The following is a 26011-nucleotide window of genomic DNA, read 5'->3' on the forward strand; positions in this document are numbered from 1 at the left end:
GGGCTACACATTGCCACAAGCATCACTGTTGCTCTCTGTTCAGAGCCAGGTAATCCATTCATCATGCTGCATTTCTGCTTCACGGGGCTTTGCATCCTAGAAGGACAATTTAGTCACCTGGTGCATTTCCACATCCTTGCAAGGATCAACATTGTCCTTCATGTAAAGAAAACCCTCCTCACACACTGTAACAAACCTGAATTTGGTCTCAAATGACTAAGGGCCTTAAAAATTATAATATGAGAGAGAGAAAGGAAAAGGTCTCAGGCTCTGCCAGCATCCCTCTACCTTGCAATAGTTAGGAATTTGCACAGAGGTCCAAAGAACTGGAAGGTATGAAGAGTAAAATCCACTCCTGAGCAGGAAACCATGGAAAGATTTGAGCATCATTTAAGAGAAGAAAACACTTTGGTGAACTTCAGAGGTGCCTGAACAGTGTTTTGGATGAAGAAAAATTACATGTTAAAGGCAACTCTCTGGTTATCTGCTGCTTTACTTTAATGGCACCACCAGTAGAAAGTTATCACAAGCACCCATTTGACACAGACAGGGAAGAAAATACCTTCTTTTCACCAACATCTGAGTCTCTTTGTCTTAGCCTGGTTTAGGTCTGAAGCCTCTTTCCACTGAATCTGAGTGTAAAGTCCCTCATGGGCACACATGGGGAGGATGGGGCCTGATGGGGATGCTTTATGAGCTGTCACAGATGGTTTAGCATAATCCTAGCATGGGGAACAGGATCCCACAGCTGGATTTGAACTTGGCTGTATGTAGCCCTGTATGGCATTTTCTGTGTGATAAGAACAACTCTCTTCCTGTACAGAGATTTTCTGCAGGCAGATCCTGCCCTGTCACTGGCATTTCTGATGGAGGAAATTGCCAGAGAATCCTAGCATGGACAAACCAGCCTTGTTGAGACAACACTGTGGGGATGTGAGTCTTTTATTGTGACAAAAATCTAGGAAGAAGCCCATCTTTATATTTATATTTCCAGGAAGAGAAAGGATGCAGACAGCACAGTAGAGTAGAGAGCTGAACTTTGTTTACCAAACTGTGATGTCGTGGAGATGCTGATGAATTTCATGCTGTTAGAAAAAAAAAAAAAAATTAAAAAGAGAGAGAAAAAAAGAGTGGAAAAGGAAGAAAAAACAAGAAGAAAAGGTCAAAACTGCTCAAGCTGGCTGTATCCATTAGATGGCACTGCTGACAGATTCAGCACTGCAGCTTCAGCACGGTGGTTGTACAGGTCTGCCATGGATTAAAAATTTCATCCCACAGTTACTCTTTAAAAGAGGATTAATCCAGGACTGAGCACTGAAACCTTTCACAGATAAAACCAACAGGTTCAGGCAGCAGGTCTGGGCCTCACAGCTGGGCTCCTTACACAGAGCAACCCTTATTAACTTCCATCTCCTGCCAGCAGCAGGGATGAGGGGAGGTCTTCTGCTTTGCATCAGTTCAGACAGCCTCGGGAGTTTAAAATACAATAGATAAAAACAATACCATCATTGTCTTTGGACTGCCTCAATTGCCTTAAATGTCAGATTAAAAGTAGTGATGCTCCAGGTCCCAACTAAAGGGCAAATTTCTGCTCCCCTAGCCAGTGGACACTCATTTTATTGAATGGGCCTTCTTAATTTGCTTGTTGTTTTCATTAAGGATTGCTCCAAATCTCAACAATATTGCAAGTCACACACAACTTTTAAAATGAAGCACCATTTATTCTACTGTTACTTTTTTCACCTCCCCTCTGCAGCTCAGACACAAACATATTCTTTAAAGAACAGTATATACAAATTACACATTACAGCCTGTTTATTCAGTGCAAATTTTAAGTGAGGACCTCAAGGATGAACTGTCATAGGCAGTGACTTTTCCTTCCCAAATTCTTGTGAATTTTTTTGGAGTCATTTACAATTATGTCAGGTATTTATTCCTGCAAGTTCCACACAATACAGCAGCTCTGCCTTTTAGGATTCTAAATGCATACACTTTGGTAGATGATTTTCAGTCCAGGCATGCTCCAATGGACATGTTCTGTTTTCTAGAAATGATGCCCAGGTAAAAAAAAAAATGGAATCTGAACATTCATTCAGAATTGCCAGACGTGAGGCAGCCCAGTCAGAGCTGCCACCTGGAGTCTGTGTACATAGCAGAGCCCTGATGTGTTGGGCTTTCTGCTCATGAACTGGCCATCTGTGCAGGGCCTGGCAACATATTTCCATACAAAACTTTCCATCTGGAAATACAGGAGCTCTGTGCTCTAGCTTTGTATATAGTTTCAGAGACAGAATCTTTTTCAGATTCTTTCATCCAGACTACCAGTAGAAAATGAAAAAAAAATGATGACTTTTGAAGGTATGCAGGCACCAATTCAGCAAATAAACATTGGAGTGCTGTGTTAAATTGGAAGATCTAATCCTTTGTTGTCACAACCTGGTCATATCTAAGGTCACATGCTAAATATTTATATGAATTGTGATATCTTCAATAAACTACTACATGTTCATACTGCAAATCCAGCACAGATTATTACCTCTTGTCCACACTTCTCACTACTGTTAGTTATCAAAATACACAGTTTCACTCCTCAGGCTGTGGCACATTATTGACCCCACTTATGCAGACTCTTTCAGACAGGACATGAGTGAAATCTTCATCCCAGGCTATCCTTGCTGCATGGGCCAAGAGGGACAAAAAGAATCCTGTAGTTCACAGGCTGGCTACACAGGTCTGGAGCTGTTACCAGGAAGACACACACAGTCATGTTCTCATACTCAAAGGAAGGATCTTTTTCAGAATTTCAAGACATATGGATTTGAATTTATTAATTTACTCACTGCCTGCCTGGACTTACAAAATAGAAAGTATTTTTCCATTTAGACTGATAACAAAGATCTCTCCTAGGCAGCAATTGCAGAACATTCTTAAAGCAGAAGCTAAAAACTGATAAGCAGTTTTTAAAAGTTATTTTTAAGCTACTCTTTTAAGTGAAGAGTAAACTCAGAGTGCATTTGGGCCCTCTGTAATGAGGCTAAGCTAAATAATACTTAGCCACTCCAACAGAAAACAGACCCTGTACCATGTATTATCATCCCCACTTTAGTTCATATACCACAATACAATTATTTCTGTGGCTCTGTGTAGCAGTCTTTAGGCATGGCCATCATGTTCCTCTCCCCACATTGTGTAGGAGGAGTGAATTGGGAGTAATTCCACTTAAGCCAGTGGCACTGAAGCCTCCTAAGGCTGTTAAGGTCTTGTATATTCCAGTGCACAACAAGAAGAGGTAGGCTGAGCTTTCCTACCTGCCCTGCTTCCTCTCCATTTCTGCTCTGTGAAATATTGTCTGCATTCAGTGTCTGGGAAATGCTTGGATTTATTTATGACTTATTCACTAAAACATAACTGCAGCTGTATATTTTAAGAGCAACAGTGACAATCAGATTATTTTACACCAAAGCTATAACAAAAACAGGGCATTCAACTTGTGCCATGCCTGAGGATGTTTATTTTACAAGTAATATATGACCATGTGAATAGTTCTGTTTTCAAAAAGTACACAAAATTTTATGCAGAATGGGTATGGGATTCTGGCTGTGAAGAGCTGACATTTTCCAGTGTAATAGCAGATATGTCACATTTTCCAATAAAATGGCCAGTGATAGAAATAAATCTCCTAGACTTACAGAACTGGATTTACTTTGCCACTACTCTATGGAAGTTTCTTCTAGTTCTGCATTAAACTTACAACATCACTACCTATCTTAGAAATAGTAAAATTATATGGGTTTCAGAAATACATATTGGGACAAGATTAAAGAGGCAATTAATTATATCCCAAGGAGAGGTTTATTATTCAGTGCAGTTGCAATGTCATTAGAATAAAACAGTTCAGAGAAACAGGATGTTGGAAAACCTTAAATATCAACTAATCTATTACAATACATCATAAATTAATGTTTTGATAATCTTCAATTGATCTGAACAACTGGGAGAAGTGCAAAAAGGTCACCCCTTAGTTGAAGGGCAAGGAGAACCCAGAGAATTCAGGCTAAGCTGCCTCACCTCAATCCATGGGAAAATGATGAAGCAGCTAATCCTGGAAACCATTTCTAGGCACATTAAGGACAAGAAAATTGTCAGGAATAGTCAGCATGAGGAAGTCATTCTTGAGCAGCTTGATCAACCTCTGTGATTCCATGACTGGCCTGGTAGATGAGGGGAGGGCAGTGGGTTTTGTCTGCCTGGACTGCATGGTGTCCATTGACAGTGTCTCCCATGAGATCCTCCTAGCCAAGCTGAGGATGCCTGGCTGCATGAGCAGAGCATGGGATGGGGTCAGAACTGTCCAATGGCCTGGCCTGAGAGTGGTAGCCACCAGCACAAAGTCCAGTTGGGAGCCAGTGACCAGCAGTACCCTCAGGGTCTGTTTGTGTCTAGTCCTGTTCAACACCTGTGTTAAGGGTCTCGATGACCAAGTGTGGTTTCAGCAATTCTGCTGTTGACACAAAACTGGGAGGGGTGGCTGGTACATCATAGGGTCATGCTGCTGTCCAAAGGGATCTTGACAGGCTGGAAAAATGGTCTGACAGGAGCCCCATAAATTTCAGTAAGGAGAGATGCAAAGTCCTGCACCTGAGGAAGAACAGCCCCTGCACCAGGATGTGATGGGGGCCTTCCACCTGGGGAGCAGCCTGGCAGAAAAGGACTTGGGGGTCCTGGTGGACAGCAAATTGAACATGATCCAGCAGTGTGTTTACCTTTCCAGCAAGGGTGGTGAATGGTGTCCTGGACTGCACCAGAAAAATACTGCCAGGAGGTGGAGGAAGGTGATCTTTCCTCTTTATACAGCACTGGTGACCTCAAGAGTCTGGATTTGGGGTCCTCAGTATGAGAAATGTTGTTATAGGGGATACAGTTGGGATGTCCATGCTAACAAAGGCTAACAGAAATGGCTGAGGGACTGAAGCATATTTCATGTGAGAAGTGTTCCAGATTGCAATGCAAGATGTTTTCTATTACCATCTATATGGCAGTTGTCTTTTGTCAAGTGGGCAGTTGGCCTTATCTCTCTCTGAGTGATCACAATCACTCCTCTCTTGGGAGGGGACATCTGCTGATAACAGACTATTGAATGTCACTGCATGACTGATAAGATCTACAACATCCCATTGTGAAATGCTCTGTCCAGAGGGAGGAGCCAAGCATTCCTACCCAGATATAATCCAGAGGTTCTGGAATAACTGCACGGCTTCTCCACTGGATATCCCAGAGGAACAGCAGCTGCCTCTACTTCCACTGGATCTTTGGAGGAGGACTACACCCTTTTCTACAGGATCCCTGCTCCAGCAGAGCCACCCCTGACACTGCAGGAGGGCTGCAGCCACAATTCCAATGGGACTGCCACCAACACCCTGACCCACAGGGTGTCAGGTTGGGTTCTGACTTTGCCAGTATTGTTCTAGTGTACTGCACTGTTTATTTTATCCTTTTATTTTCTTCCCTATTAAAGAACTGTTATTTCCTGCTCCCATACTTTTTGCCTGAGAGCCCCTTAATTTAAAATTTATAGCAATTTGGAGGGGTGGGGAGGGGTTACATTCTCCATTTCAGGAGAGGCTCCTACCTTCCTTAACAGAGTCCTGTCTTTCCAAACTGAGGCAAGAAGAAAAGCTGAGACAGGTGGGACAGCACAGCCCAGAGAACAGAGGGTTCAGAGGGAATATTGCTCATGTTTATAAACACCTGAAGGAGGAGGCAAAGAAGACAGAGCCAGGTGTTTTTCAATGGTGCAATGGGCACAAACTGGGGAGATCCTTCTGAATAACAAATTTTATTTACTGAAAAGCTGATTGGGCAATGGCATAGGTTGCCACAGAAGATTGTGGAATCTTCATCTTTGGAGATATTCAAAAGGCTTCTGGACATGGTCCTGGACAACTGGCTCTATAAGACCCTCCCTGAGCAGGGGATTGGACCAGACAACCTTCAGAGATTACTTCCAACTTCAACTATTCTGTTTATTTCTTTTTTCAATAATGTCATTCTTTATAGGCATAGGGACAGCAGGAATTCTGAAAACTCTTCCATGATGTTAGCATGTCCCAACAAACTCCTAGACATAGCACAAGGAAGATTTTGTAATCAGTGCTTTCCAAGTCTCTGCTCTGTAATGAAATGCACTGATTTAGCAGTTCCTGAGAGTTGCAAGGTTTGTTTAGATTAATCTCCTCCCCAGGACCTTGCCCTACAAGTGACCTCTCTCAAGTTATTGAAGGGGCAACTCTTGGGAAGAGCTATTTGAGATGACTCGGGAACTTTATAAATAAACATTTCAATCCACTGCAATTGTCCACTTTCACTAGACATTAGAAAATGGGTATTAAATTATCTTGTTTAGCTAAAAGGAACACATGTGGCTCCACATTTGTTTTGAGTTAGAAATTCCAAGGAGGGAATAATTTATGTTAAAAAAGCAGCTGAAATGTATAGAGTTTTTGTGGACAGAAAAAACTTGAGTCTGCCTTTGAAGCAAAGTCTTAGGCTTAACAGACTTAAGAGCAATTAACTGAAGGTGTGAAGTTAATGCACAGAAGCTAAACTGCATTAAACTCTCTTGTGGAAGCTCTCACTTAGAAATAAATTTTACTGGAGCTTAATTCTCCCTTGGATGAATTTATGTGCATTAGTTCCCATCCTTAAGTTAATTCATTTGAACTTTCCTGAGCTTCCCCCTTCCGTAAGCCTTCAAAAGCCAAGGACTAAGCAGTGTTTCCCTCAGAACACAGAAGAATGAAGGATAAACAGATCCAGAGAATTCACTACCTGGCCATACACCAGGATGGCAGGAAACAAGAAACTGGACTAAAAACTCAGGAATTAAAAGGTGGGTGGTCTTCACAGAGAGGGAACACACATTAGTAAGTCTTCATTATCAGGAGAAAACAGAAAGCAACAACGTGTCTGCTTAAAGAGCAGGATCAGCAGGCAAATGGCTGTGCCAGACAATACAAAGGCAAATTCAGAAATGCTTGGAATTAATGTATCTGCTTCTTCCTTCCATTATTTTTTACCTTCTCTCTTACAACTTGTAAAGAATGTGAATACTCAACAGATTTCCTGTTCCTTCACTAGGGAGAAGTGAGGCATGCTGGGTCAACTTAAATGAGAGAAGAGCAAGTTCTTCCTTTATGCATCACCAGTTCAGAGTTATTTCTTGCTGGGAATGATTGATTGATTGATGAGTGATTTATTTCAGCAGTGTCATTGAATTCAGAACAATTACCATGTAAATAAAGATACCATAGGTACATGTTTCAGTGTTTCAGGACTGTAACCCAAAAGAAAAATGTTCCAGTGCCTCATATGATTAGGCTAATATCCTTGAGTCTCCATCAAGTTATCTTCCCCTGTAGATAATCATGTTAATTTTTCCCCTGAATTTATATCAAGGCATTACTGTATTCCCAGCCTAAGCACATATTTTGAAATGTAACAATGGTAATGCATATTACATTAGAAAAATATTTATTAGAGCTTTCAAAAAATTAAATTTCTCATGCTTACTGAAGTAGATGTTAGGAAATGTACATCTTGCAAGTACAGCTGGGAGCTTACACCAGAAATGCTTATTTCTGATCTACCATGTTTTGGAAGATTTGTCAAAATTTCAGTGACCAAAGTCATGTGAAATTAATATGCAAGGTGAAACACAAACAGCCACCATTCTTTTCTTATTTTTGCTTTCAAAGTTTAGGTGTCTCCTGAGTAGAAATTGCTAAATGCAAAATCATGCATTGTTTTTCAGTACATACTCAATGTATACAGTTTCACATAAAGTCTCACTGTGCCATTAGTCAGACCAACCTGTTTCTGCAGATAATCTTGTTCTTGTGCTTCTCTTCTCAAAAATCATGGCCAAAGATTTGCCTTGCATCAAAGGCAAATACTGAAACATGAAAAATGAAGTGATTTCAATTTTATAATCATTATAGTCTTTAAACTATGAAATACTTCTTGCATGTTTTAATTCATCATTAGAAAAGTTGCAAAAGTGGGGTTTTTTACCTGTTTTGTTCTCCTGCCCTTCAATAAATTTACTAGCAGTGGAAAGGTTAAAGGCAAAGAAGTAATTCTAGGCCCAAAAGCAACTGCATTTTGGCACTCAATTTGAGCCAGTATTAAGGAGAACTCAGATACTAATTTAATCCCATGCAGGGAAGTGTCTTTGTTTTCTACATTTAGTGCTGCATGTGTGGATGGATGGGGTTATCTGACAACAGGGAGCTTGCTGTACAAACCTGTTTAACCTTTCCACTCACAAAGTCCTCTGAAGTGTTTAAAGAATATCTCTGGGAACTTTGCAGGAAGGTTCTTTGATTTGCAGCACATGATTTACAGTATTTAAGACCTCAGGAGATTTTGATTAGGACATGACAGCTGAAAGGCTTTTTCACAATACCCTTCAGAACAGTATTTATTTCAACATCTGAGGGACCTAAATGACAGACAAATCATTTTACCTCTCCTTTGTGCTTTATCCTTTGTTTCAAATCTGATGCCATCCACAGCAAATACTTCAGTTCATCAGCTGTGTAGTTCTGTAGAGTAAGGAGATTCCGACCTTTCAGATCAACATTCATTTGAGCTGGTGTCCCATACCTGTGTCAAAAGAGCAGAAAATGTATAATTCTTTGCCATTCAATGCTAGATTATACATGTGCTAAAGCCAGTGACCAAGGACCTGAAATCTCTCCCACTCCCCTCACATGACCCAGCTGGATCATCCTGACAGACATTGTTAATTAGTTTAAATAATTAACAGATGTGGTCAGACAGGCACCACATGCCACTATGCACTACATTGATGGCCATTGTAACAATGTTTCAAACTGTGTTATAAAATGTACTTTAGATGTGATTTCTTCTGTCTTCTGAAATGTATATGGCAACTGCATGCTGCCTCTCAAACAAAGCCATTCAGAACCTGGAAAAATGACTTATGTGTAGGCCCCAAAGCTGGGAACAGAACAACAGAAATGGATCTTGGTGCTGTTTCTCCCCCTTTTTGCTGTGTGCATGAGTAGACACTTGCCACATTCCAATCCCACTCTCACAAAAGGTGACATTTCTAAAAATGTGTATGAAATCTCTTCATTACATTGGAGAAAAGGGTAAAAAAGCCCAACAAAACAGCCTTGCTGTACCACACGAGACATTCTGGACATGTGGTGTTTATTCAGCGTATTCTGGCCTCCATCCAGATTTAGGACTTCAGAATCACGTGAAATTGGATGTTGATAATCACCCACAGAAGTTACATGATCAAATTTCCTCTAGATTAAATGAGGCATCTTAATGAAAGTCTTGTCCAAGCCCCTGTTTCACAGGCTAAAGGTTAACAGGGAGGTGTGGCAGTTCAGCCCTTTTTGGCTCTGTACTTACAGCCCTCCTTATCACTACACAGCCCACACTGTGCTCTTGCTAAGGTTTTGAAGGATATGAGCTAAACATGTATTTTATTGAAAGTCAAAATTTTTAGACTGATCGAATGAAATGGAGACCAAAGCAGTGCAAAAAAGTGGACTGAGTGCAGTTAATACTTTTCTATTTCCAATTGTGTTTGTGTTTTATACTTCCCTTTAGCTCACCATTGAGACTAGGCTCAGATGGAGCACCTGCTAATTGCCAAGCCCTGAAGTCCACAGCTAGGAAAATATGCCCAGAAATACCCCCATGAGGCTTTGGACACAATCCCACACAACAGCCTGAGCCCCACAGTGCAGAGCCCTGGCTTTGGAGAGTGGGCTAAGCAGGGCACAAAGCATTGGGCAGAGGGACACAGCCAGGGACTTGTGGGCAGGGGCTCCATGTGCACTGCAGGCCAGGGATGAGGGCTGTCCCTCAGGACTCTTGTTCAATTGGGTTTAAGCCATTTCAGAGATTTCCAAATTCTTTATTTCTGCCCCATTCCTTTTCAGTAGGTTCTGATATGATTTTCAGAGTGGCACCTTCTAAGCTTAGTGTTCTTTGTGTCCTCCTTTCTCTTCTGCCTTTCACTGCCTGCTGTTCCTTTCGCATTATCTGTCTTTACCCATGGCAGCTCCAGCCAAAAACCCTCTCCTGATTTTTTTCCCCAGTCCATGTGCTGAAACAACCCTGAGTTAAGTCATGAAGGCTGGCAGTGAAATGTCATTGTAAGATCTTGCTCCACTTGGATTTCAGTCCTTTCAGAGCTTTGCCTTAGAGGACAGGAACATCTTTTCCTTGCTGGAAACTGGAATTCCAGACCATTGCAGGGTGTGCCATGGATCACAGAGGGGAATTACTGAGGTTCCTGGGGTGCTGTTTCTGCTGTGCCTCCCAAGGGAGCTGTGCAGGTGCAGTGACAAGGTCCCAAAGCCTTGGGCTCTCAGAGCAGATGGGAAATGTTTGTCTGCTGGACATTTTCAATCACACAGCTCAAAACAGAGGGAGGAAGAAAATGGGAGCAAGTGTAGGGTCTTTCATGGATCAGGTAGTTTCTACCACACCATGAAAAACAGCCCACCAAGATAAGCTACTGAAATCCACTCTTATATATCAAGAGTTTTAATAGCAGCAGTTTATAATCATGGGATTTACTTTAATTTTCACTGTACATATTCTAAAGGAAAATAGTTTTATAACTGGGACTTCTTTAATTACTTTACATTTTCAGAACAGGGACTTGCTTTTTTAACTTGTTTGTGGGGAAAAAAGCCAAACTTCCCCTGCTTTAAAATCTATGCAATTTCTTGCTGCTTCCTACTCTTCTTATTTCAAGAACAGCTTTGGGGCTGCTCCTTGTTTTTCTCATTTCAGCCTGCAATTCCTTCCAGGGACTTAGAGATTATCTAATCTCAACTTGCCAAACAACAACTTCTGTTCATTGCTCTTGTTTCACCATCTGGCATGATTGAGAAGTGGACTGAGAAATATTCATCACTATTTTCTCCACTGGCAGATAGTGAAGCACTTAAATTTGTTGCTGGAGAGGATTTGGAATTACCATCCTTAAGTATTTTCAAGAGGTGCCTAAGCAAAGGCATAGCTGCTCCCATATGGTGTTTGACAGGCTGCAAGCAGAAAGTTGGACCACAGATCTGCTCCTGACCTCTTGAAGATTCTGTTTTATTGCTATGACCTCCAAGAAATTTACTCCCTTGCCTGTTATCCATATGTGAAAGAGGGGCAGAAGTGGAAAAATTAATTCCAGAGAAGGATCATGAGACAACATACCAAAGTTAAAATGTAACAGGCAGAATTGCAAGGTCAAGCAGTTTTGGCTTCTTCCTTTCTGAGCAGGGACACATAACTTTGGACTCTTAGCACAGACTGAGAGACATTAGGTTATCCTGCAGTATCAAACACAGTGTGATTAGCTGGGAATACCCACAAACAGTGGTGATAGTTTATGCCAATGTTATGCTATAATGTTAAAAAAAACACCAAAAATAAAAATGCTGTGTGTAGAACTTAACAAATCGGATTACTTCCTTGGAAAACCAGCTTTACTACAGTTGTTTTCCAAACTTGCTTTTCCATCACCTCTGTGAGCTGCAGAAATTTCCCAACTGGCTGCAGTAAAAATCCAAAATTCATAAGAAAATTAACATCCAGCCTTTAGGACTGCTCTAAATCTGTAGCAAAAATATTATAGAATTTGGAAAATATTTGGTCTTCATATGATGTCATGTAGAAATCATAAACAAAAATTACTTACTGCATATTAGGATTCCTGTGAATGTGAAATTTATGCATATTGTTTTCTAGAACTAATCAGTTGTTATGTAACAAGTGTTAATTCTGTTCTTATTGAAGCTGACCTAAAACCATGAGAAAACATGGAATTGACTTTCAGCTCTAAAATTTTAACCTGATTTTGGAGATGTGACAAACCTGAGAAGCAGCTTAGTGAAATGCTGTCATACAGGAACTTTTCTGAATTTGGGGGGGCAGGCACAGCTATGTGGGTGCAGAAAGAACCCAAAGCCAGGTCACAGAGGCAGGTCTGCCCCATCACATCATACTTTTTCTGCATGCCTCCAGGGTATATACAGACACAAAATAATGAGACAGAGATTCACCTTGCAGCTTCAAGGAGAGAATTCCCCACCCAAACTGGGTACAATATATGTCAAAATGCAGATAGATTATCTTTATTCAGATTATTTACTGGTTATATACTGGTTACTGTACCTTCAGCATACACTGACCTCAAGAATAAACATTCCTTCCTGACTTTGCAGCTAAATCCCACAGAACAAATTAATGGTACTTCACAAACACTAAAAACAGATGATACTCCAATCTCCTGAAGTCACACAGCTTGCTGGCTGGTGAGGTAAAAGGACATTAAAATTGCAGGGAAAAGCCCCCTAGAGCCTTTCTCTAAAACACTCCTTCACAGGATTCTGCTGCTTTTGGCTCCAGGTTTCTGGCCAAACTCCACACACCAGATAAAATTAAAAGATAAGCTCACCAAAACTGTCGCAGCAGCTGCTTGTTGGTCCCTGCTACTTTTGCAATACTGATGAAATTCCTCCTGTTAAACAGCATCTTCTGTCTGCATTAAGACTTCTCTTAACCCACAAATAAAGTTATGAGAAAGGAAGGCGTAGGAAGCAGAGAGTGAGCTGTGCTGCTGTGCAAATGAGGAAAAGCCAAGAACCAAGGTCCTTGTTTTGGCTGTCTCAGCCAGGGCTGGGCCAGGCTGGGGCTGACCCTGAACCTTTTCTTTGGTCAAACCCACAGATACAGAGATTTCTCCCAGGGCCCATTGCACCACTCGCAGTTTGTGTTCTTCTGTGTGGGCTCATCATGTCATATCACACCTGTGTCAATACTATTTCATAGCTATTTGGGGTTAAATATTTGTACAGGAGCATGTGCTGATGGAAAAAGGCAAAAGAAGACTTGCAGGATCAGCATGAGCAGGGGATGGGACTGTGGCCATAGGGGCTTTAGCACAGCCCAGGCAGGGACTGCTGGACCTAAGCTGAGCCTAAATGAGGGTTCTGGGTCCTTGGCTGAGGAACTGGGCAGGACATAAAGATTTATTCATGCTTTTGGGGCCCTGACAAGAATGAAGTAGTCTGCATTAAAGAAATTTACATTCTCCTGGGGTTTTTTTGGTGGTTTATTTTTCTGATTTTTTTGTTGTTGTTGTTTATTTGGGTTTTTCCCTTTGGTGTTTTTGTTTGGTTGGTTAGTTTTTTTGGGGTGTGTGTGTGGAAATTGTTTTTTGGGTTTTTTTTTTGTTTTGGACCAAGTTCTCAATTATGCTGTGGTAGTGTTCAACAGTGTGGGCCCAGAAAGTATAATACTGCAGCCTGCCTACCTCCTTAGGCTAAACTGCTTGCTGTATAATCTGAAGTAGGTCAGTTGCTAAATACTAAAGTGATTTAATTTAAGTTTCTACCTTCAAATATAATTGTCAGATAAGATTTTATGTCACCTGCACTGTAAGTGGTTTTGAAATATGACCATTACTTTCTCATTTCTTCCTCCCTGTAAAGAGAGACTCACTAGGGTAAATCAAGGTGATGGCATATCTGTCAGAGAGGGTGATACCTTGAAATTACAATTCAAGGAACTTATAATTAAAACATACAGAAGAAAAGTTTGACTCCTGAGAAAGACAGACAGCTGTGAAAACATCATGCAGGGTGATAGCTCCTGGTGGGATTTGCTCATGCTGAACCAACCCTGAGATGCTTGAGAAATGCAGCAGTTGCCAGGGGAAATGTCAAACAGAAGTAAAATCCTAGAGAAATGAGTAGTGAGGGAAGAAAGGAAAGAAAGAGTAGAAAGAGAAAAATGTCAGGCCACAGTTTTCCTCTTGGTTATCCTCTGGCAAATGACTCCCATGACTTTCAAGCCCAGCCCCTGAGATCGAGCTTGTGCCATTAGTGATGCTCCGGAGAAAAGACAGCAGACAAAGCAAATGTGGCCAAGGTGCCCAGGGCTCCAGTGCCACCTGCAGCCTCCCAGGGAGGGGACACTGCTGTTGCCTTTGTCAGGTCACACCTTGGACTGGGTCTGGCTGAGCTGGACGCATTTTGCCACAGCAGCCCTGCCAGTGCTGGGCTCTGCACTGGCAGCTGGAAAGGTGCTGATGCCACCCCAAGAGTTTTGGGTACTGCTGAGCAGTGCTGCTACAGCACCAATGCTGTCCCTCCAAATTCTCATCCATCTGTAGGCTGGGGGTGGACAAGCTCTTGGGAGGGGACACAGCTAGGACAGCTGACCCAAATTAACCAAAGGGATATTTTATATAATGTAATGCCAGCTCACATAGAAAAGCTAAGGAAGGGAGGCAGAAGGGGGAACATTCATTATTTTACAATATGTGTCTTCTGGAGCAAAGGTGAGATGCTCAAATCCTATGTCCTGGTAATTGTCTGGACATCACTTGCTGATGGGAAGAAGGGAAAAAATTCCTTGTTTTTTAAATTTGCTTTTGTGCATGAAACATTTCTTTTTTGCTTTAGGAAACTGCCTTCTCTCAACCTATGCTTCCTGTCTTCTCTCCCCTGTCCAGCTGAGAAGGGGTGGAGATGAAGTGTCTTGGTGGGCACCTGGTGTCCAGTGAAGGCCAATCCAGCACACCCCTGTACAGAGGCTGCCTGACCCCAATTCCCACATGGACCAATTTCATAGGAAGCTCCTGTGAATGAGTGTCACCTAAGAGGAAGGAGACAACCAATATTTACAGTTGCCTGCAGTTGAAAAGGAACAGCAAATGCCAGAGGGTCCAAAACAACTTAAAAAGTTTTATTACTAAATTATATATGTTAATTGGTATAAGTTAGCTCCTTATCTCCTAGCAGCAAGAGAAATAAAAGAATAATTTTAAAAAAAGTGGTAAGAGAGAAAGGGAGATCGTCGGTATTGATACAGGTATCCATCTGGCCAACAAGAGGTCCAGGGTCCTCAGGGCACTGCCTGGGCACTTTGGGGGTCAATTTCATAGAGAAGCTTTCCCTGGGAGCTCAGGGCCCTGTGCTGGGCCCAATGCCACCCCACTGCCGGCTGCCCAGAGAGGTGCTGGAGCCGCCGTCCCTGCAGGTGTTTAAGGAAAGACTGGATGTGGCAATAAGTGCCAAGGTGCCAAGGTGGCTGGTGATCCCAGATGTTGTTTCCAGCGCAGCTGATCCTGTTATGCCGTGCCCACAGCCCTGTGCCCTGCCTTTTCCTGTGCCCAGCACAGCCCATCCTGTGGCAATGCCATGCCCACAGCCCTGTCCCAGGCCCAGCACAGCCCAACCTGCAATGCCGTGCCCACAGCCCTGTGTCAGGCCTTTCCCTATTCCCAGCACAGCCCATGCAGTGGCAATGCCGTACCCACAGCCCGGTGTCAGGCCTTTCCCTATTCCCAGCACAGCCCATCCTGCAATGCCGTGACCATAGCCTTGTGCCCGGCCTTTCCCCGCGCCCGCCCTCAGGGCCCGGCCGGGCCCGGTGCCGCCCCCGCCGGCCGCCAGGCGGCGCTGCCCGCGCCCCGGCGCCCCCGGCCCGGCGGGGCTTCCTCCCGGCCGCCATGGCCGCTCCCGCCGCGGGGACCGAGCTGCCCGTGCCCGGTGAGTGCGGCCGCTCCCCGGGGGGACGGTGCGTCTGCCTATGCCGGCCCCTGCCCGCCTCACCCCGCAGGGCTCCCCCGGCTCCGGGCCCCGCGCCGGGCCGGTGCCTGGCTGTGTCTGGGGAGAGAGGCGTTCGCTGCCGGCAGAGCTCGGACGGGGCAGCCCCGACAGCGGCGGGGCCGGGGGGCAGCGCCGGCACTCGGGGGGACGCGGGTAATTCGGAGCATTAATGTTAGTTTGTGTCGCGGTTTGGCCCAGGGTAATGTTCAATCGTTGCCTCGTTGCTGGGATAACAAACGCCTCGTGTATGTCCTGTGGGATTGAATTTACCGAGTTGGTGGGTTCAGTTTCCAAAGTTACCGAGTTAATGGGGTTCAGTGGCAGCGCCGAAGCGCAGAATGGGCCAGGCTGGAAGGGACCGCCGCGGCTTGTCTGGTCCCAGCTCCCTGCTCCAACAGGGTCATCCCACAGCACATGGCACGGGATTGTGTCCAGACCCTTCTGGGGTATATCCAGTGAGGAAGACTCCTCACCACGCACAGTCACTGCACAGGAAAGAATTTCTTTCTCTTGTTCACATGGAACTTCCCGAGCATCAGTTTCTGCCCATTGCCTCTTGTCCTATTGCTCAGCATCACCGAAGAGAGCCTGGCTGCATCTTCTTGGCACCCGTTGGGCTCAGATATTTATACACATTAGGTGTGTATAAATACACATTAAGGTTCCCTGTAAACAATCTCTTCTCGAGGCTGGACAGGCCCAAATCCCTCAGCCTTTCCTCATAAGAGAGATGCTCCAGTCCCCCAAACATCATTGTTGCTCCCCTGGACCCACTTTGTGAGCTCCACGTCTCACTTGTACTGAGGAGCCCAGAATAGGGCACAGTAGTTGTGTTCACTCATGAGATGTCGTGGCTTACTCAAATGAACGAGATACAAAAGGCATTGGAAAATGTATCAGCTTTTTGTATGCATTGAATAAAGAATATAAAATGTTTTCATGTTAACCCTTCTGAAGGGAAAAGAAATGAACCAGAGAGCTCTCTACCTGCTGAAGAGATTGCTAAGAAAGTTCAGAAGTGCATGGCTGTCTGGCTGGACATGAAAACTTCAAACAGAGATTTCAGATGCTGTTTAGCTTGTCTGTAGTTATAGGTGTGTCCAGGTAAAATAAGGAAAAAACTCAACTTCTCCTTTAAAAAGGCTTTAGTTTGTCTATACAAAGCTTGTTGAGCAAGTGAAAGTTAAAAGCACATCTTGTGAGGCAATAAGTGCAATTTGTACATGTCTGCTCTATCTGTTGTATAACATAACATCTTTAGAAATAGGGGAAGCTTTTGCATTAAATAATTATTCTAAATGCAAATCAAATATACAGTTTAAGAAAGAACTTTTAGGTTTTGGAGCTGGGGTGCATATTGTTGATGAGATTGTTTTCATTAAAATTTAAAGCACTATGTTGTCTCAATGTAATTTTCAGAAACAGTCTACTGTTATTGTGTGTATTTCCTAATGTGTTACATGCTAACAAAATTTACAAGGAAAAGGTTTATTCTTGGTTTTGTTTTTAAAAACATCTCTAGCACAGGCTTTGACATTTTAAAATTGGAAGTCTAATTGAGCTTTTATATCTGAGCTGCCATTGTCTGCAAGGGTTTTGACAAATTATTTAACTTGTAAATTCATGTATTTTTCTGTAGGATTGGCATTTTCTGCCAAACCACATGCCTAACCAAAAGCTGAACAAATAGTTACCATTCTTTGTTTTAGCAACTATGTTGCTAACACATTTGAGAGCGTGAAGAATTGAAGAAACCAGGCAAACTACAAAGCCTGAAGAGCTGCTTGGACTTTATTTTGGGGTGGTTTTGTTTGGACTTTTTAGATCATGGTCTTGCCACTGAATCACAGAATGGCTGGACTTGGAAGAAATCTCTGGAGACCATCTGGTCCAACCCCCTTGCTAAGGCAGGTTCAGGCAGAGGAGGTTGCACAGGATCACCTCCAGACAGGTTTTGAGTATCTCCAGAGCTGGACACTCCACAGCTTCTCTGGGCAGCCTGTTCCAGTGCTCTGCCACTCACACAGGAAAGTTCCTCCTCCTGTTTGGGTGAAATGAGAGTTTTGCCAACCCATGTTTTGAAGGCTGAGAGAAGGAAGAAGAGAAAGATAAGAAAATAAGATGTGCCACTGAATTGATACAGCATATCTACTTCAAAATATGTGAGGTAAAATTTGCTTTCACTAAAACTGACATCATTTTGTGTTTCAGAGTCAGGTGCTGTTTTCACATTTGGGAAAAGCAAATTTGCAGAAGATATTCCTAGCAAGTTCTGGTTCAAAAATGACAAGCCTGTACTTATATCCTGTGGAGATGAACATACAGCTATTATTACAGGTCAGTATTGGAAATGGAGGATATAGAATCAGAATTGTTTAGGTTGGAAGAGACCTTTAAGATTATCAAGCCCAACCATTAACCCAGCACTGCCAAGTTCACCACCAAACCATGTCCCCAAGTGCCACATCTATACATCTATAGATAAACACATCTATACATCTATAAACACCTCCAGGGATGGGGACTCAGCCACTTCCCTGGGCATCCTGTTCCATGGAGAAATTTTTCCCAATCTTTGGTCTAAACCTTGGTGAAAACCAAGGTTTTCACAGGACTTGCCCAAGAGATGTCTGGAGGAAGTTTGTAACAACTGAGTATATAATAGGATTTAAACTAAACATAACTTAATTCAGGGTGAATGTTTCTGGTGAGTCTGACAATGTTTACTATGTTACATATATTGTATCATGGAAGTAACAGTAACTGCTGACCACCACAAGTTCTCTAGAAATCTCCTTGAAACAATAATTGTATCTCTCAAATTAAGCTTGGAATTACTGTTACCTGTCAAATGAGAACAGCCCTTGAAAGAGCAACTCAATAAAGGACTTAAGAAAATCCTGCAAAAATCAGAAATAAATGGAAAAAGTGTTCAAAGAAACTCTGGTGTAATAGAGGGAGCATCATTAATGGTTTTTTCTTTTATTTGAAATGATGGAAACAATACTCTTTAAAGAATTTGTTCATTTTATTTTACATGGAAGGAACTACTCTTCTGTGGATGAGCATGTGTGATGGTTGTATTGACAATCAACTGCTGACAGATAATAAGACTTTGTTGTTGAAAAAAATATATGTGTTTTTTCAGGACTTTTAAAATTGGAATGTAGTTATTGCTCATCAATTTCCAATTGGTTGTTGTGTATTAAATAATTTCCTGAGGGTTTCTTGCAATGTTCACAAGCAACATTGAAGATGCTGAATTTTTAGAAAGAACTATTCCAGGCAAGATAAAAAAGACTATAGATTTCATGGGCTGCAGAACACCCTGAGGTGAAATTACATGATGAATTTTTCAAGCCTAACTTCACGGCAGATGAGTTATACATTAATAGTTTATTTTGAACAAAGCTTTGCACTTCTTCTTGGATTGAACCAATAATATTAAATTACCTGTTGCATTGAATTAATCTGGATGTTACCTGGGGCACTGTGGCATTTTCCTTTTGCATTTCCTTTTTACATATACTTTTATATGCCCACACCCAGTTTGAAATAACACAGGTATAGTTCTGTGTTTAAACCAGTAAATTTAAATTTAAACCATTAAATTTAAATGCCTGGTTCAGCACTGTTAACCCCAGTCAGCAACAATCCCCTAATGCCCACATCACTGTAATAGTGACCACTTAGATAAAGCTTTTGAAGAAGTCATCTTGCAGAGATTTTCATGCAGCACCATTTCTGTATAATTTCTCCTTCTCTCCATTACTTTAGTATATGCAGCTTGTAGCTGGCCCTAGCTGTTGTAGTGGGCAGGTACATCACCAGGGAGGCTTCTAGATGATCAGATCTTTATTTCCTCAAAGCTTTTGCCCTCAAGGAACTGTAGAAGCATGAGAAAAAGAAATTTTTGGTAGCAAAAGGTTTTCTGGGTCATTGTAAAGTAAAGGCAAAAGTGAGAGTGAAGTGTGGATCAACAACAAGCAAAGGTAGAGAAACTGCAAGAGTCATACAAAAAAAGTGAAGAAGGAAGGAAAAAGCTCTTCTCCCTCATTTGTTCTTCACACCAGTGCATGCCCATGTGCACCTCACATTTCTGCAGTTAGGTGGAATTGGATGATACAGCCCTTGGGAATGACCCTGAGCTGCAGTAACAGCTGGAATAAATGGTCCAGAAGCTCATGCTGATAATGAGTTTACTGAGAAGGGAGACCAGGAGCTTCTTCAGCTGAACCTGACATGGAAGAGATAAAAGGCAAACATCACCAAGGAAGGAAAAATATCTCAAGCAGGTGTGTGTTAATGCATGCTTCATTTTACCTTCAGTCTTTAGTTGCAGGTCCCAAAGTTTCCCCCTTCCTTTTTTTTCCCACACCTTGAAAGAGGGAGTGGGAGGTAAATTTGTACAGGACAGTAGGAATATGAGGTAGATTAAAATTGAGAAGTATACCAATTTTACAGTTAACGGGGCTCAACAATCCTAAATAAAACAGTCACCCAAACTGATACAAATCCTTCCTTAATGCTGGACTTGGGCAGGAGAGATGGCTACAACTAGCATTAAATCTTGACTGAATACTAATGAAGAAAATGTACAAGAACTGATATTTAGCATTCAAACAAAATATTCAGAACCTTTCAAATACTTCTTTCATCTAATCCAGCATCAATATTCCCATATGACTTTTGTAAAGACAAGTATGAAAGAAATATAAAACACTCCATCCTTTACATTTCTAAGTCAGGAGTTAAGAGTCCAAAATTTTATTTACATGCTTTAGCTGCATGTTGGAATTGAAGGGACCAGTGATAGTTACTTGCTGACTTTGAGTTGGCTTACTGAGCTAGTTGAAATGTTTTCTTCTCCAGGAAGGAAGTTTAGGATTGAAATTTGTGTTTCTTTATTCTTTTGCTGTCTACCATTGGCATAACCTTGATTAAAATGTCCAAGCAGGAATTTTTTTAAGCAGTGATCTTCTTTAGGTCTTTAATGCAGTGATGAGCAATATATATTCCACCATCACTTGTAACATGTTTCATAATGGTTCTTGCCTCATTTCTGTGTTTTTTGGCCCAAGAATACTTGTCCCCTGCATCTTCTATAACTGCAGGCTTTGGAAAGCAATTAATTCATCCTCATGGGAGCTGGTGTGAAGAAGTATGAATATGCATACTTTTAAGACCTCATTCCAATGCCTGTGTATTAAATTTTATTTCCTACAAAACCCTCAAACTTAACAGCTATCTTACTGTTTATTTGCCTTGATTAGAGTATCCTAGGCCGCTTAACCACATTTGATCAGAGACTGATCCTGTTCACAAGGGGGAAAGTGCTGATGAATGAAGTTGCCTTTTCTGAACTCAGTGCCCTGGAGAGAATTGAAGCCCCCAACACAAGAAAGCAGAAGGAAAGAAAGAAGTATCAGTTGCAAAAGTGGGAGTGAAAGGTGCATATGGAACCACAAGAAGATAGCATACATAATTTCAGGTTTTGTAAGGCATTTAGCACTCAACAGAGATCTTGGAAACCCTCCAGGTGTTTTGTCACCAGTTTTTCTCTATTCTTTCTGCTTACCAGTAGGTCATCAGAACATGGCACAATATTTTTTGCATCAACTGCAAGGGGAGGATGAGAAAGATTAGTACACATTTGTGTTGATGTATGTGAACAAGCAATGTTCTGTGCTGGTTTTGCTTGTGTGATGCCAAATGTCCTAAGCATGACTGTGCTTGTTGCTAAATAAAGTTTCTGAAAATATCATGACTTGCCTAACAAAACTGATGCCATTCTTATTTTCCTGGTATTTATTTGACTTCTAGATGAGTTTTAAATCAACTGTTAACATAATTTATTCACTAAATAGCTCAAATAAAAATAATTTTAAAAATAGTCGTGGTTCCTTGGCATTTGCTACTCTGTACAAAATACTGCCTTTTATGCTTTATTCAGATACAGTTTCTCAGAAGGATCTTGTAGTAAATATTCAAGGCCTGTACATTGCCTCCCCATCTTATTTCTCTCCCACACCCATATAATTTAAAAAGAAAGGGGGGGAATATGTAAAACATACATTTAAACATAGGTGATTAGGGTATTAGGCTGCTTGCTATGACAAAGCATATGGGATTCCAGCTGATATTTCCCATCTGCCCAATGATTGCCTTTAAAAGCACTTCGTGAACCAAGTGCACATGACTGATGGGCTTGCAGGAATCACAAGTTGTGATAGCAACTGTTCATGAGAAATGAGGGGGGAGACAATCTTACTGAAATGTCCCACAAAACCTCTGTTGCTACACATGGAAGTAGCATGGTAGCCTTGGTAGCCCTGAATTGCTGCTGGTGAAACATCTGCTGGTGTACCTGCCAGGGAGCACATGCTTGGGAGAAATACTTCAGTTTTGCATCAGGATAAAGGTGGAGGCTGCTGTTGGAAGTGTGTTTTTATCACCAAAACAGTCTGAGTAGGCCTTTTCATTGCATCCTGTTGTTTCCCTCCTGCCCAGAGTCCTTGTCTTACTCTCTCTTGTGCCAGCCATTCCACCTGGCAGGTGGCCACACTCTGGATGGTGGCACCAAAGTAGAAGCAAAAAAAACAAGAGTAATCTGAGTTTACAAAATTTTGAAATTTGATTCTTGCCTATTTGTCTGCTGTTGGATTCAGTGCATCTGTGTGATGGCTGGGATATCTCAGTATGCAGTTATGATAATTGTGCCTTTTGCTTGCAAAATTATGTTGGATTTCTTGGCCAGCTTAGATTGAGTCATGTCTCTTCTGAAACTTGATTTGCTGTACAGACTTTGAAACGTTTGTTCATTACGAGCATTTGTTTAGGTTCCTCTGTAGTGCCTATTAATTCTCATTCTCTTTCTAAATTAACTGCTTTCCAGATTTCTTATTTTCTGTTATACTCCTAGGAAACCTGAAATTACAAAAGGCTGTCAGTCAGTTATAAAAGAATGTGGAAAAATTCCTCTCATCTATTAAGCTCCTTGACTTACAAAGCAATGCCTAAGAATTTAAAGATATAAAACCCAGCAGATTATAGGATGAAAAGCATGACCTTGTTTGAATTTTGCATGGATAAAAGAGAATGTGCTTAAATTGAATTAGGGCAGCTTGGCATCATACTCCCACAAAAGCACTGCTGTCTTAGGAAAGCAGTTGGAAAGTGTAAAGCAAGGATACAAGAAAGCCTTACCAATATAGGATAGATGTCATTTGCTGATAAAAATCCTTTCTGTTTAAGGTGTGTTTGCTGTCAGGGACAGCTCTGCATGTGTTTGACATGATTGCATTATCAAAATTAGGATGGAGATATAAATCCTGTTAGTAGAACACTGTGAGCATGAATTTGACCTCTGTCTTTCTTCCCTTCCAGCTTTCTTGGAAAGACATAATATTGACACATAGTCCCACGTGCCAAGAATTGTAAAATCCAACAATCAGGATTTTAGATACTAGTTACAGATAAACACTGGTGTGTTTTTTTTCTCTTTAAGTATGTGGTTATATTTAAGAAAATGAATGGATATTTTTATTAGAATGGGATTTTTGGTAATGTTTAAAACATTGCAATATCATGTTTCAAAGTTTCTGTAAATCACAATCAGAACCTTCACTGGGAACAGCCATATGATTTTGGCATTAATTATATGGAATTGCAATTGTGGATTGTGGTTGTGGTAATTGTAGATGATGAGGGTGACGAGCTGTATGACCAAATTTCTGTCTAGGGTGACATTCTGATGGAGTCTAATGCACAAAGCTCTGCACACCTTCAGAAGTAAAAAACTCCTTTTATTTGTTGTGAAAGGGTGGGAGTTTGGGGAGTGGATGTTGTTTTGTTGTGAGTTTTTTTGATAAATCAGTTTCTGTTGTTTTGCAAAGATTTCTGTTGGAACAAGGGTTTTATTTTCCAGTTCCAGGGAACTTTACAACTTTACAAGGTGTGATAATTTAAAAACATGAAATTAAATGAGTTCATTTTAAGGTATTGTCAGTAGTCAGTTTTCGCTAATTTTCATCCCAGATGACAAAATTCTCATCTGTTTATATACCATCCACAGAAAAAAAACACTGATTGTTCAGAATGGTAACAGTTTGTTTGCAGTGGTCAAACATGCAAGTCCAATGACACATCATAGGAATTTAGGAACTTCTGAAAGGTGATTCTAGCATTGTCCCTGCTGAACATTTGTAACTAATGTCTGCATTTAGGTTTACAAAACTCTCTGTGTGGTGGCTTTACACATTCTGTCTTTATATGCAAAATAGCAAATAAATACAGTTTGTGAAAATTTATCAGAAACTACATTTGATAGAAATGCATATTTGCAAATAATTTAAAAACATTTAGCAGTAAAAGAAATATCCCACCCTAAACAATCAAAGAAGTTAAATATTACAAATCTGTACTTGTATTTATCAACTAGCTGCATTATTCATTCGTGTCTTTGGAGTAAAAGATGTGGGTGCTCAGTTAGATGTGCTGTTATTTTATAAGGCATTATATATTATTTTATAGATACTGGGGTTTCTGGACTGCAGGGTCTGCCCAAAAGTACATCATGTTTTCTGAAGAGCACTTCATCTGTGCTGTAATTAAAGATGAAGATGTTTCTTCTTCTGGCTGGGGATTTCTTACTTAAACAATGCAATTACTATTTTTGAACTGTAAAATCACAAAGATATTAATTATTGTTTACACTTATGTACTGAATTGCCTAAACTTGAACCTTACATTAGAAAGGAAGTAATAAGTTCATTGTGAGTGAATGACCATCTTGGCTGGAATGAGATATTCAAACCCCTGTGTGGATTCTGTCTGTGATTTTTTTCAGGGAAAGGCAAACTCTACATGTTCGGCAGTAATGACTGGGGCCAGTTAGGACTGGGATCAAAGAGCACTGTCAGCAAACCAACCTGTGTTAAAGGTTTGTGGGGTTTTTCTTTTTTCTTTTTTTTTTTTTTTGTCTTTTTGAAAAAAAAAACAAAAACTTGTGAAAAGGTACTTCATAGGATGCAATTCCAAAATAACTGATTCTTTGTTATTTTTCATCACATGTGCACATTAGTGCACAAGATTAGGAAGGTAGGTCTAAAGGATCCCTTATTGATTTTCCATTACTTCAGATTCTGAGTCCTTTTGCATCTGAGGATTACTTCAGATACATAGAATCCTGTCATTTTTGAGGGCTCTGACTTTATGTTGTACTTGCCTGTTCTCTCAAACCACATCTTCATTTTTTACTGCAGACTATAATCAGATGCTTGGTCTCTGCATGGTCGATGTGTTTGAAGCCATAGTTCCAACAGCATTGTGTAACCTCTGTGTCACTATTTTCTTAGCAACTTTGTAAATTAAAAAAATCTATCAGAAACTTTTCACAAGTACTGTTACATTTTTAACAAGTATGAGAAATGCCCCAGGGGACATAAATGTTAATACATTTTTATGAGGCAGTAAAATAAATTCCTGTATTCTTTCACGTGTTGGAAAATATGTTTTCATTGCACTGTGATCTTTTTGATCTTTCCTAGCTGTTTTTATCTTGTCAAACAAAGCTGAGTCAATACTTTTCCTTATCCCTTTACTTATGTCAAGTCAGATCTATCCCATTAGCACATTTCTTTTCACTATTAAATGTTTATCTTCACTCTTTCTGCCGGCGGATCGATCTGTTAGCTTATTGTTAAAAACAAATTATCCTGCTTGTTCAAATTCTGTTCTTCCTGATTTAGTTTATTCTACTGTCCTTTATTTGCTGCTGCCTCCATCTCTCTTCAGATTGAGAATGCAGCTACTATCAGGTACACATCTTCTGTCAGCCATGTGAGAGATTGATTCCTACCTTGGCTTAAGTATATTTGGTTTCAAGTTTTGGGTTTGCTGTTGAATTGCAATAGAGAATAAAAGATGAAGAGAAATTGACAACAATTCAAACCAGACCTGGCATCCATTGAAAAAAGTCACAAGAGGGGTGTCTTTTTTCTCTTGGCAGTAGACAGCAGGAGGGATTCCTGGAGGTTTTCTCATTATCTTTGGTCATCACTTGGCTTTGGGAATGGGGTTGCAAAGATACCTTTAATTTTCTGCTTGGAGCCAAATGCTCATGTCTGCATGTTTCTGAAAAAAAAAATTTTCTGGGACTTGGTTAGAGATTAATGACATTGGTTATGAAAAATCACCAGCAACATTGTAAATATAGCATGTTTCATAATATACAATTGGTTAGCCTAAGTAGGAGGAAGTTTAGGGTGCACAGGCTTCTGAAGAGCTGATTAAGATCATGTCTAAAGTTGAAGAGCGTTGGGACATAAAGATTGTAGGAAGAAACT

General features: G+C 41.1%; 2 protein-coding genes across 3 annotated transcripts in view; one reads left to right on the forward strand and one right to left on the reverse strand.

The window, feature by feature from the left end:
- The window catches only part of OTC (ornithine transcarbamylase), a 30825-nt gene extending 18243 nt beyond the window's left edge, over positions 1 to 12582 (reverse strand). The window contains exons 1-3 of the mRNA XM_064709440.1: positions 12506 to 12582; positions 8526 to 8664; positions 7870 to 7951 (exon numbers count right to left, since the gene is read on the reverse strand). Of these exons, the coding sequence (XP_064565510.1) occupies positions 7870 to 7951; positions 8526 to 8664; positions 12506 to 12582 (298 nt within the window). The remainder of the gene's footprint in view (positions 1 to 7869; positions 7952 to 8525; positions 8665 to 12505) is intronic.
- Positions 12583 to 15548: 2966 nt separating this feature from the next.
- Positions 15549 to 26011, forward strand: part of RPGR (retinitis pigmentosa GTPase regulator) — a 54644-nt gene continuing 44181 nt past the window's right edge. For both annotated transcript variants that reach the window (XM_064706714.1, XM_064706722.1), the window contains exons 1-3: positions 15549 to 15605; positions 17877 to 18002; positions 24514 to 24606. In XM_064706714.1, coding sequence (XP_064562784.1) covers positions 15566 to 15605; positions 17877 to 18002; positions 24514 to 24606 — 259 coding nt within the window. In that variant the 5' untranslated portion in view covers positions 15549 to 15565. The remainder of the gene's footprint in view (positions 15606 to 17876; positions 18003 to 24513; positions 24607 to 26011) is intronic.

The sequence above is a fragment of the Zonotrichia leucophrys genome, chromosome 1 (assembly GCF_028769735.1).
Source record: "Zonotrichia leucophrys gambelii isolate GWCS_2022_RI chromosome 1, RI_Zleu_2.0, whole genome shotgun sequence".
In the NCBI taxonomy this organism is placed as follows: Eukaryota; Metazoa; Chordata; class Aves; order Passeriformes; family Passerellidae; genus Zonotrichia; species Zonotrichia leucophrys.